Source organism: Pundamilia nyererei, unplaced genomic scaffold (genome assembly GCF_000239375.1).
Source record: "Pundamilia nyererei isolate P.nyererei 1_Seehausen unplaced genomic scaffold, PunNye1.0 scaffold00208, whole genome shotgun sequence".
In the NCBI taxonomy this organism is placed as follows: Eukaryota; Metazoa; Chordata; class Actinopteri; order Cichliformes; family Cichlidae; genus Pundamilia; species Pundamilia nyererei.
Window position 1 is genome coordinate 1 of NW_005187609.1, and position 12,735 is coordinate 12,735.

General features: G+C 41.4%; 1 protein-coding gene across 2 annotated transcripts in view; it reads right to left on the minus strand.

Moving 5' to 3' along the window:
• Nucleotides 1–2,435: 2,435 nt before the first annotated feature.
• The window catches only part of LOC102192546 (cryptochrome-2-like), a 17,805-nt gene continuing 7,505 nt past the window's right edge, over nt 2,436–12,735 (minus strand). The window contains exons 6-13 of one of the 2 annotated variants that reach the window (XM_005747883.2): nt 11,558–11,698; nt 9,728–9,853; nt 9,269–9,454; nt 8,995–9,146; nt 8,397–8,599; nt 6,949–7,029; nt 6,394–6,848; nt 2,436–4,656 (exon numbers count right to left, since the gene is read on the minus strand). In XM_005747883.2, coding sequence (XP_005747940.1) covers nt 6,400–6,848; nt 6,949–7,029; nt 8,397–8,599; nt 8,995–9,146; nt 9,269–9,454; nt 9,728–9,853; nt 11,558–11,698 — 1,338 coding nt within the window. In that variant the 3' untranslated portion in view covers nt 2,436–4,656; nt 6,394–6,399. Of the gene's footprint in view, nt 4,657–6,393; nt 6,849–6,948; nt 7,030–8,396; nt 8,600–8,994; nt 9,147–9,268; nt 9,455–9,727; nt 9,854–11,557; nt 11,699–12,735 lie in introns of those variants that run through there. The other variant, XM_005747884.2, reaches the window with a different exon arrangement.

Sequence of the window (12,735 nt, forward strand, 5' to 3'; positions counted from 1 at the left end):
TACACAGAACAGAGGGGACACAGAGAAACATGAAGGGCAAGGGATCGAAACTAGAAACCATAGAATAACTCACACAAGTACAATAATACAAACATCACAAAGAACTAAAAACGCTGGGTCAGGGGACCCAGGACCCTGACAGATGTCTTGTAAACCAAGCAGATATCTGATGTTTACACAACTACATTCACGCCTCAAAATATCTTAAAAGTGTATTTTGTGACCCAGAAAGAGTAATATTACAACTAAGTAGCTGCCGCCATTGTTGGAATTCAACTTTTGCGAGATCCCGAGTTTGTTTCGTGAGATCCTGAGTTTGTTTTGCGAGATTTCGCAAAACTTTTGCGAGATCTTGCAAAAGTCCGTCTTAATTTCTTTTCTCCCATGTCCCCTGCGGGGCTCCGTACTATCTAACATGATTAAGGTGGTGGTTAAGATTAATCCACAATCCAGCGCGTAGCATATGAACGCAGAAGGAGACCTTTCGCGTTCCCATGGAACACTTTGGGACGTGACAAATCGTCGGTATATTACGCGTCAGGAGTGAGAACGGGCTACACTGTGTGTGCATTTGTCCTTGTGATGCGCAGTGGTGGTGGAAATGAGGAAGTATAGGAAAGTACTGAAAGTAATAAGTTACCAAAGAAAAAGAGGGGAAAATGAAAAAGAGAAATGTGCTAACAAGTGCAGAGTATTGATGGAAGGATTACTTTGAAGAGCTCATGAATGTAGAAAATGAGGACAGATGGAGTACCTTTAACGAAGCAGCAAGCGCAGAGGATTATTAGGGAGGAAACAATGACAGTTGTAAAAAATAAGTGTGTAAAGGTAGTTGGTTCAGATGACATACCTGTAGAGGTACGGACATGCCCAGGAGAACAGGCAGTGGACTTTATGTCCTGTGTTTAACACAATCTTGGAGAATAAGAGAACACGTGAGGAACAGAGAAATCGAGAAGTGTATCGGAACTGATTTGGGGGTTTAAGGAGATGAGCTATTCTTTAAAGCTATGGGAGAGAGTTGCTGGAGCCAGGTTAAGACGATGATTGGTAAGCAGCAGCAGATCAAGCTAAATGAGTATGAGTTTAAATACCTTACAAAGCAATGGACAGGCACCAGAGGTGAAAAAGACTTTGCAGCCACTGAGACATCACTTATTTTGGACTCCACATTTTGTAGCTGATATTTTGAAAGAATGTAGAGTGCTAAGCTATGAGCTAATGCTACTAACTGTGATCCAAGCTACATCTATAAGCTGTCCGAATTTTTCTTTCCTGCCTGAATGTAATGCAGCTTTGGATTTCAGGATGGCTTTATGAGATCAAGAACATTTTGAGAAACGGTTGCCTAACTCTGAGACCAGCCAAGCAACCAAAGGGTTCAATGCTTTGTAGATCGAGTGGCAGTCAGAGGCAGAGGTCGTGGTGCTCCAATCCTCAGCTTCCAAAACTGGCCTTTGGTACAATGTCACCTTGCAGGTGGGGAAGGAACCTGAGCTGGTGCGTGAGGTTGGGAGATACCAATTGGATATAGTCGGGCTCAGCTCAATGCATAGCTTGAGAACATATGTCAGAGGCCCACTCCGCGAAATCTTCAACTCCCTCTTCCGGCAGACCACTTCTGGCAGACTGCAGATTCATACAAAGGGGGAAGCGTTATTCTGAACACTGTTTACAGTGGTGGTGGGATGCTGCTGATTTCAAATGGGTAAGTAAACTGAGTTGAAGTTTATTCATACAGAGGAACACTCCTCAATCTGGACCAGCTTTTTATCCTCTCAAGGATATTTTGGGTGCATGCGATTTTACCCAACCAGTCCACACGTGTTTTTTGGACTTGGAAAAGGCATTTCTCTGTAGCAAGGAATCCTTTTATGGACCAAGCTGAGAGCACATTATTAAAAACAAACAAAGAAAAACCCACACGCATTCCAGTCACAACTTTTCATCAGTTTTAATGAAAATAAACATTATGTTTAGAATACAAAACAAATAAATAACCAAGTATTTCATGCTGGACTCAGGCAACACATTATGCTGTCAGCAAGTAGAATGTGAAGGAGCACACCAGCATGTCAGCACGGCTGTTGCTTCTAGGAAAAGTTGGAACTGAACTTTTCTGGCCAGCGTAGTTTCCACTTGTTTTTTTCTCCTGCAGGTAAATTTGACTTATGCATGGTTGTCAAATTTACCTTTTTTGTTTTACACAAACATGTGCATATAAATTACAAGTTATAGACTTCATAATTATATTTACTAATTACATTTACGGAGATTTGTTTGACACAAAGGAAAAGTACATCTTTTATTGAAGTACTCTTTTATTTCTGTCTATCAATATAAGTTGGAGATGTCTATGGTAGCTGACTTAAAAAAAAATACAATTTCCTGCAATTTGTTTTGGCAAAGTGACTAATTATTCATAAAAATATTTTATGCTAAAGTTGTCACCTAGAATTTTTTTTTAATTACTAATAATCAGCAGATAATATATCAATTGCAAAATTATTTCAGGGTGTACCGATGTGTGTCACTTTACTTATTCATAGCTGTTGAGCCATGATCCTGAAGATCTTTGAACTTTGCTGGTGAAAGAAAGCGATTAAGCTAATCCAATCTATTCAAAAAGTAAAACACTTTCTTTTTTAAATTGTTGGTTGAAGGAAACAAGGGAATGATAGTCAGTTTAACTTTATTATTATTATCGTTATTATTATTATTATTATCATTATTATTCCTGCAGGCGAAGAGAAAAAACAAGCTGTGGAATCACTGTAGTACACTCACTGCTGGATCTGGTGTTGCCCTCTAGTGGACACTCTGGGCAGCCATGAGCCTTTATGAAAACCCCTCCATACTATTTCTAGCAAAATAGACAGGTTATGATATTTAATTTTATATACAAACAGATAAATGTGAGGAGAAAAGCACAACACTTGTTTCTGCTATATTCAGGTGACACAAGCAGGATCTTAAGTTGCCACAGAGGAAAATGACTCTCTTTCATGCCTGCCATCCCCCTGCACCATATCTACAGGATCCACTGTCATATTCAGTCAGCCATTTGCCATTTTTTCCACAAACCACCAAATACACAAAGGATTCATAGACAATCAAATATTAGCCAATTCCCTAGTTACCATAGTTAGTAACAAAAAATATCAGATATATTCAAAATTGGGGATTTACAGTATTTACATACAGTTGGAGCTTGGAGCAACTGTGTAAACAAGTGCCTCCTAAAACTGTCTTCACACTGAAGCCACATGCAAGATTCAGACTGAGAAGAAGAAAAAAGAGAAGAAGAGAAACCCAGCTGATTTAATGCTCAACATGAGCATAAAACCATTTCACGTCTGTGTATTTTTTTGAGTAGAAAAAAAAAGAAGTCTTGGTGCTTTTCTTCATCAAAACTATTTACAAAAACAAAAAAGCCCCCGAAACTTTTTTGAATTTGGCTGTATGTGTTACAGCAACTTCAGCTCTGAAGGTGTTTGAGCTTTAACAACTGGACTTAACTTGGTCGAGAGCAAGTTAAGTCTAGTCTGTTTCTTTGACAAGAAAATCCATATTACAAGGGGTAATGCTCAGTCTTTGGTAAGAAAAGATGGCAAAAAGTTGAAGATACAACTTTATACAGTGCACAAAATAAAGCCAATCTACCCTTGGTCTTTACTTTAAAGGGAATATTGGGATGCTGCAAAATCTGAACCTAGTGTATAACCCAGTAAAACTTGCCTGAAGCTTTTGGTGGGCTGATACCTGCAGCTGTAGTTAAAGATGAAGACTGTGCAGTGTGGTACCAGTTCTTAACTGAATGGTTCCCCATGCTACGACAAGTGCACAGTTGTCTACTGCTAACCATCCCTGTACAAAATATAATTGTGAACTCTCAAGATGGCCGGCCTATGTCAGGTTGAACTTGAAGAAGTGACGTTGAATTTCTTCTATCAAAGAGCACAAGATGGTGTGGCGGAGGTGTGGTCCCGGGCGCGTCTGCAGGGGAGGAGTGGTGCAGTGGGCTCAACGGGGCGGTGCTGGAGATGTCGGTGAGAACCACTCCTCCCCTGCAGACGCGCCCGGGACCACACCTCCGCCACAGATGGTTTCCGGCATACTTAGCTTTACTTGTTCATCTTCATTTAGTTTGCAATTCAGATCATCACTCGTTAAACCTCGTAAAGCATAGTAACAAGTCACTGTATGTAAAATCGTCATTTCACCTTAGAGATTGTCTAGTGCAGAAATATGACAGACACATTGAGTGCTAAGGGAAGAACAAGTGCCACTGTGTGTTGTATGGCTTCAGTGTGAAGAAGTTGACATTGCTTCTTATTCACCGTGTGCTTCAGAGGTGGAATTCTATAAACGTTTACTCATACTTAAGAATTTCTGAGGGAAATGAACCTCCACATGCTGGAATCAGTTTCAGTCAAGTTACTTTTAATGATATGATTAAAATGCTCATCTAGACAGCTTTTTAGCATTTCTCTTGACTGAAGTAGGATCTAAATGCTTTTGTACATCTTTCACTAGTGTTATATACATGCTTCTGTTTGTATTTATCCACATATCCAGAAGATTGTTCTTTGTGTGTCTTTACGTGTCCCGGTGTGTGGGATTTATTTCTTCCCTCATTCTTCTTTTACATTCCACCTGAAGAAAAAACAGCAGGAAAGATTTTAAAATTGTAAAACAAACACAATTATAAAAAGTAATAAAATAAGAATCAGCAATAGCATTCACGCCGCGTAGTAAAGGTAAGAGCATTTCGATACGCAGAATCTAAAGAGAATTAATAATCTGTAACCCTCTTTGTGAGAAAGAGACTCAGTTATTTTACACACAATACAAGAAAAGTCAGGCTCAAGTTGAGCAGCTCATACATAAAGAATATACATGTACTGAACTATTAGGATTTATTAGGTAAATAATCCATGTAATAAAAGACAAAAAGTCCAGGATAAAAATAAAAGGAGAGGTCAGGTCATCTCCTGAAATCAAATCTAAGGTTTCCCTCCATGACAGCACTATTGCAGTGCGTCAGCATTCAAAATGCCAGCACCCTGGAGCTGTAACGTCCACTCTGAAAGGGCCAGTTTTTGACAGTTAAGTTAGTGCGTCACATTGGTGCCTTATGTTAATGTTTGTACAGTAAGTAAAACTTCTCAGGATGATGCCTAAGTGTTTCCGTTTTGCATTTGTATTACCAAATATTTTGATTATTTTGAGCTTCAAGTCATTATGTGCCCCAAAAAAATGAGGTCAGTTGACTACTCGTGTATATAATAAATAACTACACATGTTTCACTTGATTGTGTTGGAGCAGTTCGTGGAGGGACTTCTACCAGGCACTGAATGGGTCCACTGCCAATGCCCAGCTGGCTTGGACCCAGTGGTGACGCTGGCAGAGGAACCCCCAGCCGAGAGAGCACTACGCATACACATAGGGCCAGTGGGACTGCCACAACCAGTGGCGGGCAGTCAGTCAGTCCCAGGCCCAGCCCAGAGGAGGAGGCTCTAGGGTCCATCTCCATTGTGACCGGCTGCTTCAGAGGCCCCAAACACAAGCTAAACAATATATTGTATGTAGTGTCACGTTTGCTGTTTTGCCCTGGCAGCTAAGGACACTGTGCCCCACCCACTGAGAGCAACATGAACGTAGGAGCAGGAGTGTTGAAGGTGTTGGAAGCCAGGAGTTTGGGACACATCCCACTGATGGAGCTGCTCCAGGCAGCTCACTATAACCCGATGACAGGGCATATGGAATATAATAATGACCTTCTACCTTAAGGTTGTGTTTGAGTGACTGGCCCGAACCTCATCAGGCCATTTCACCAGAGCACACAGGGATATTGCTTTCTATTAGGTCTGGTAGATTATGCAACGTGATATTCTGAAGCAGTTTCTGTCCTGGATCAGGTTGAACTTACCCTGTGCTCAGTAAAAATTGAATGTTATATCCATATTCACTGCCCTGGTAATATCCTCCTCCAACACACAAACTGAAATCACCTGATTGTAGTGCAAGTGCAACTAGAATTGATACGTGAGATCGACAAACAAGCAGACTAACAATTTCAAGGAATGGGACAACCGGTTCTTGAGTCCCCTCCAGAAATGTGACAATGCACAAGCTTATTGAAGTGATGCAATAGCATACAACATAAAAGCTAAAGGTGCTGCAATGCCATATTAGAATGTGTGACATGGTACAGCAGCACGGGATTTTTTTTTAGCAGATATCTTAACTTCAACTTTTCAGTATTGTTCTCATTTCTTTTGGTGACTTTGCTGAGCTTGCATGTCAGTCACTAGCAACAAAATCCACATTTTGTAAATAATTATTTGTTTCTATGTATTGAATACAAACGCAGGCACCAAATGTTTCACCTTTTATCACTCTAGCTGTCCTGCAGTTTCTGCACAAGTCTCCTCTTCCTCCTCCATTCTTTCCTCCTCCTGCTCCATGTCCTCCTCCATCGTCTCCTCTTGTCCTGTAGCCTCCTCGCGAGCTGTTAGAGTGCAGTACTGTCGCCCTCGCTGCCTTTGGCCACGTCGCACCTTGCGGCTAAGGCCTTTTCTCTTTGTTCCCAATGAGGATGACTGAGATGAACAAGAAGATGAAGGGGAGCACGGTTTGGACTTTAACGGTGGGCTGTGTCTCTGTATTGAGGAAAGGGAAGGAGGATGACTGGGATCAGTGTGGCAACCTGAGGAGATGCAAGGAGCCTGGTACTCCTGGTCTGGATGTGGGGCTGATGTGGAGGATGGACAGACTGTCGAAGAATCAGGAGCTTCATAGCAGACATCTTCCTCTGTGTTTGCAGGAACTCTTTGAGGAGAATCTAAGAAAACAGAAAACAATAATGAGCAAATTGCGTACAGTTTATTTGTGAACATTCTTTTTAGGGAGAAAATGAATCTTGGTTCTTTGTTTCTTCCGACCTGGGCCACTGCTGGTCTGGGACTCATCAGTCATCGGTGGCTCTGCTTCTTCCTGGATTGTTGGTACAGATGCTAGCAGACCTAACATACACACATACATACTTTATAAGTGCAATGTTGATTTAATGTCCTGTCTAATGATAAAGTGAGAAATCTTCTTATATTGTCCCAATTATTTGTTATGCCGAGATATACTGTGGTAGCACTGTCATTGGTAGATCATGACATGACACTCCCTCCATGCACAAAGGTGTTTATTATTAAGGGGAAAAAAATCCAAACTTAAATGGCCCTGTGTGAAAACCTGATTGCCCCCTAAACCTAATAACTAGTTGCACCACACTTAACAGCAGCAACTGCAATCAAGCGTTTGTGATAACTGGTAGTCATTCACAGCACTGTGGAGAGATTTTGGTCCACTCATCTTTAGAGAATTGTTTTAATTCAGCCACACTAGAGGTTTTTCGAGCATGAACCACCTTTTTAAGGTCATGCCACAGCATCTCAATCGGATTCAGCTCTGCATATGGCTTATTAGCAAGTCACAGGCACACAACAGTATCAGTACAGATTCTTCTGTTTAACTGACGCCTTCTTGGATTGTTAAATCGGGCCTGGGGTGTCTGTATATTTTGACTTGGGGTGTCTGTTTTTTATCAGTCTGTTCAGGTTATCGACAGACAGACTGTCATGTCATGCTGCTACTGTTACCATCTGTGAGGTGCATGAATGCAAAAACAAATTATGTCCAATAGAAGTCAATCCACAGAAGCCTCTCTCTTATTTGAATTGCACATTCCTAGAATGAATTACTGATGGAATTTTCAAGAAAAAATATCCTGCAGCGGGGTTAGGCCCACAGTTAAAAGATCTTGAGGTGCTATTCTTCTTATAGCAGTAGGAGAGCAACTGTTATAATGCCATTTTGAGTTTTCATAATGGACATTTTTGTTGTGTTGCATTATTGTGCAGTTTTTAGAGTGGAATGGTCTGTACACCCAACACATCCCTGTATTAGCTTAATGGTGCACTTCAACCGAGACTGGACACTCTGCAGTCAGTGTTTGTACACAAGCTAGATTCCTGACAAACATACAGGAGCAGTAATGAAAGGCAGAGGCTTCAGGGAAGTATGGAGGCATGCTACATGACTCCATAGGGTCATGTAGCATGTATCACTATGGGATAACGCCACATAAGCCCCCAAGTTCATTTCATTTTTGATTTATTTAAATGTAAAACAGAAATAGTGCTTTTGATGTAATGATTACATTAACTATGTAATATATGTACAGAAAATGCACTGTGATGTGATATATGTCGTAATCCAGGGAAACAAATTCTTATACCAGGACCAGTGAGATTCTACTCATATTGCACTGCCCTAATCCAAACCAATCTCATCATGAAGGGAGTGGCACACTTTGCCCTTTGGTATGATGACTTACTGAGTCCTCTGTAGTGGGAAAGCTGCTGGTAAACTTGTTTCATCCTCTCAATGTTAAGCCTACTACTCTCTGCATGGTTGATCATGGGTTTGGGGTAATCCACTCCCACCACACAGTTGGCTGCTTTCTGTAGTGACTCAGGGGCGTTCCATGGCTCATAGATATACCGGTTCGGGTAGTCCTTAAGAACGGGGATGTAATGCCTGCAGAGATTTCAAAAGAATATAATCTGAACTTTAATATGGCATGTGTTTCACTTCAAATCACTTTAAGTCAGCCTATAGCAGAGCTTAATCATCCATTCCAGAATTTACAGACATTTTTAATCCTTTTCACATGAGTGCATTACGACATCAGTTATCTACATGCTCAAAAGCCCCTGACGTCAAGGGACAAAAAAAGAAAGCAATTTGGTCCTCATGTGCACAATGTTTTGAGCTGTTATTGGTATATACTATAACACAAAATTTGGAAATTATATCTTGAAAACTTTGGATGCTAGACTGTCACAAAACAGACTAACAAGCAAACAGAATTGATTACATGCTACCTCCCCTCAGAGGTAATGATGTGTTCAGAATGTGATGGTACGAGATACCTGATATAGTCTCCCGTCGGGTCAGTTCTCCTTCCGAAGCCAACAGGACAGTAGCAGTGGAAGAACTGCTGAAAGAAAGCACTACAGGACAACCACATCCAGCTACCAGCATTCACACTCCAGTCTGCATCCAGCAGCATTTCCTCAAACACCTGCAGGAACACAGAACCAGATTGCAAGGAGCACTGTTACCGTGTCTTATAAGGTCAATTTACCTGTTCATCACCTGGGAGACAACAGGTTTCAGATTGAATGAAAAAACAGACAGTCCTACTTTCATGCCGCTCTCCCAGCTGATCCACAAGTCTCCCCTGGTGAGAAAGCAAGCCACAGCGTGCCGCGCCAGGTGGTGGATCCAGCCCTCTTGTCTCAACTGGGTCATAATGGCGTCGATCCAGGGGAAACCAGTCCGACCCTCAGCCCACTTGGCCAGTGCTTCTGGGTTCTGGTCCCATGGGATCTGGAAACAAACATGTTACATAGTAAGTAACTGTGTTTAGACATATATTTAGGCTGATAAACATGTTACCTGTACTTATAAGCTGAGAAATCAACTTTTCAGTCTCTCTCACCTAGTTCCAAAATTGATAATGCAGCTGTTTATCTTTTTTTTTTTTTTGGGGAGGCTTATTATAAAATGTCAGTTTGTGGCACTTTATCTAGAGACAGGTGCTAATAACTCTTTTACCTACAGTAATGCTTATTTATACATCCACTCCCTGCAAAGGTTCACCTGGACACAGATGGGGTTTCCATCCATACGGTCAAAGTTTGGGTTGTTGGTGGCTGCAGTGTAAAAGAATTCCCTCCATAAGAGCTGGCCGAACAGGGACAGAGGAGGAGTACAGCGTTTGCGGACCTGATGGAAAAACAGACAGGGGAAAAACTGGGATGAGAAAGTAATTCATCTTCAGTTAACACTGTGTTAAAACCCCATTAATGAGGGGTTATTGAAGTGCAAGCTAGTTTGGGAGTCACCACACCAAGTGCTCCAACTACCACTGGGACCACTGTTACCTTCACCCTCCACATCTTCTTGAGCTCTTCTCTGAGCAGTTGGCACTTCTCGTTTTCCTTTTTCCTGATGTTGCAGTCATTCGGAATCACTACATCTACTTGTCTATCAGCACTATGTCCGGTTAGTTAGCCACTATTATTTTGTCATGGGGTCTTGCCTGGTGTGATAGACCCCAGCCTCTATGGATCTTGTGCTCAATGCTTGTTCCTGTGCTGCCATGATTAGTGCCTCCGTGCTGTCTATCAATCCAGCTTTGTCCAGCCACTGATAGAGGAAGTGGCTGACATCCAGAAATCCTATCTGCCGGTGGTACATACCGTGCAGGGGCCTGTTCTTCCATGATGATTCTTCCTCTTGCTCCTCTTTTTTGGGTTTCTGCTTCCTCAAGTATTCATTGAGCATGCGGTTGGACATGGACATCTTCCTCATGTACTTATGGATGTTCGTTGTGTCATCCTTGATCGTGGTACTAACACTTACTAGTGTCTGGCCTCCTTCCTTCCGCTTGGTGTACAGTTTCAAGGTGCTGGATTAGGGGTGAAACCCTCCGTGCATGGTGAGTAGCTTCCTTGTCTTGACGCCACTGGCTTCCATCTCCTCCTTGATTACTTGATCACGGGCATGGTGTAGGTGTTGATAACCCAGCTCTTGTTCTTCCCATTCAGCGGACTCCTTAGGACTTGCCTGATTCTCTACAGGTATTTAGTGGTTGCGCGTTTCCTAGCGACCTCTTCGTGGTTCCCATTTGCCTGCGGGATTCCCATGTACTTGTAGCTGTCCTCAATGTCTGCAATGTTGCCTTGTGGTAGTTCAATCCCCTCAGTTCTGACTACCTTCCCTCTCTTTGTTACCATCAGACTACACCTCTCCAGTCTGAATGACACTCCACTGTCATTGCTGTATATCAGTAGTGAAAAGTTACTACCATCAATAGGAATAAAGCTCTTGTTTACAGGGAACAAATGGACAGTAACAATGGGCCAGAGATCCCATACTTGCGAAGCACCACCCACTGGATACGTCAAAGGACTCAGTCGAATGTCTTTTCCATGTCAACAAATCATTTCTTTAAGTGGTTGGACAAACTCCCAGGCACCCTCGAATATCTTTGAAAGGACTTAGAGCTGGTCCAGAGGTCCGCAAGGAGGACAAAACCCAGATTATTCCTGCAGAATCCAAGACTCTACAAACAGATGGACTCTCCACTCCAATACCCTTGCATAGACTTTCCCAGAGGCTGAGAGAGTGTATTCCCCCTGCTGTAGGAGCACACCCTTCGGTGCCTCTTCTTAAACAGGGGAACTCCTTGGCAAAAGTAATCTAAAAAAAATTAAATAATTTTTTTTAAACTAATAAATACCTTAAAAAATAAACTGAATCACTGTCTGCTGGAAGTTCTGATGTAGTCAAGAGAAACATGCAATAACTATCCAATACAAATTTAGGTCAATGTAACATTTTTAAGGCCTTTTTTAGATGAATATTAATTGAAGACATTTTAAACCACCCTTCGGTTGTTTTGAGTCATTTTATCTGTGACAGTACCTTCATGTAGAGCTCTCTCAGGTTGTAGTACAAAACTCTGCAGGACAGACACCCGAAACGCAGGTAGGGGCTGAGACCGGTAGGACTGGCATATAGAGAGCAGGTTTTAACACGGGAGTGCTCCAAGCTGGTTACCCACACCTAAAGAGACAGACACAATCAGGAATCATCATCTTCAAGCTGAGGCTGTATCATGTGAAAGGAAAAAAAAAAAAAAAAAAAAAAAAAAGCTTGACCCCACCAGTGTGACCCCTCAGCCTCCTAGCAGATACACCTATGATATGAATTTGAAGCTCCTACAGCACCTCATTTTTGAGTTATCACATTTACAAACTTAGCTATCCATGCTGTCTACAACACTTAAATTATGACTGTCCAACCACTATGCCAAAAAGCATTTTATATTTTATGATATATTCTCTCTAACCCAAGTGGGGTCACACAAATATCTCATCAGCCTTTTACGTGTGAGGGGTAAAAACTGAAAAGAAGCAAGACAAGACTAGCTGTGTAATGCTTACAGAAATATGTGTAGTAACTCTAAATTAATTGCTACAGGTAAACAGAATGACTTGAAACAAACAGAGCACCTTAAAGATGCTAAGGCTTTCAGGAGTCAAAGTAGGGAGTGATTCACAAATGCAAAATTACAACGGAAAAAAAAGTATATCAATGAAAGCCTTATGGAGTCACAATCATGATATTATTTGGCTATATCACAATATACGATATATATCACCATATGTTTAAATAAACTACAAAAACAAATGTTATTTTCGACCATATAGTGGCTGAAATTGCACTGGCATACTCATTCAAATCAACCATTCAATGTTTTTTTTCTACTTTGAATACAAAAACCATCAGTTGCACACACAAGTTTCTCATAAATGACAATACTGCCACAGTAAGTCTCTTTCTGTGGTCAACACTAGACCTTTAATAAACAAAAGATCATAGCAACAAAAAAACTACATCAAGCAAGAATTCATGAGACAAAAGTTAAACAAATGAACTTAAAAATGTTTGATGCATTCGCAGTGTGTGTGAGAAGAAAAAAAAACTCAGTGATCTACATGCAAACAGGCTTAATGTTGCCATGGCAACCTATACAAGATTCAAGAAAACTTTATTTGTCACATGCAAGTTTCCCTGCAGTGAAATGGACCCCCCCCCCC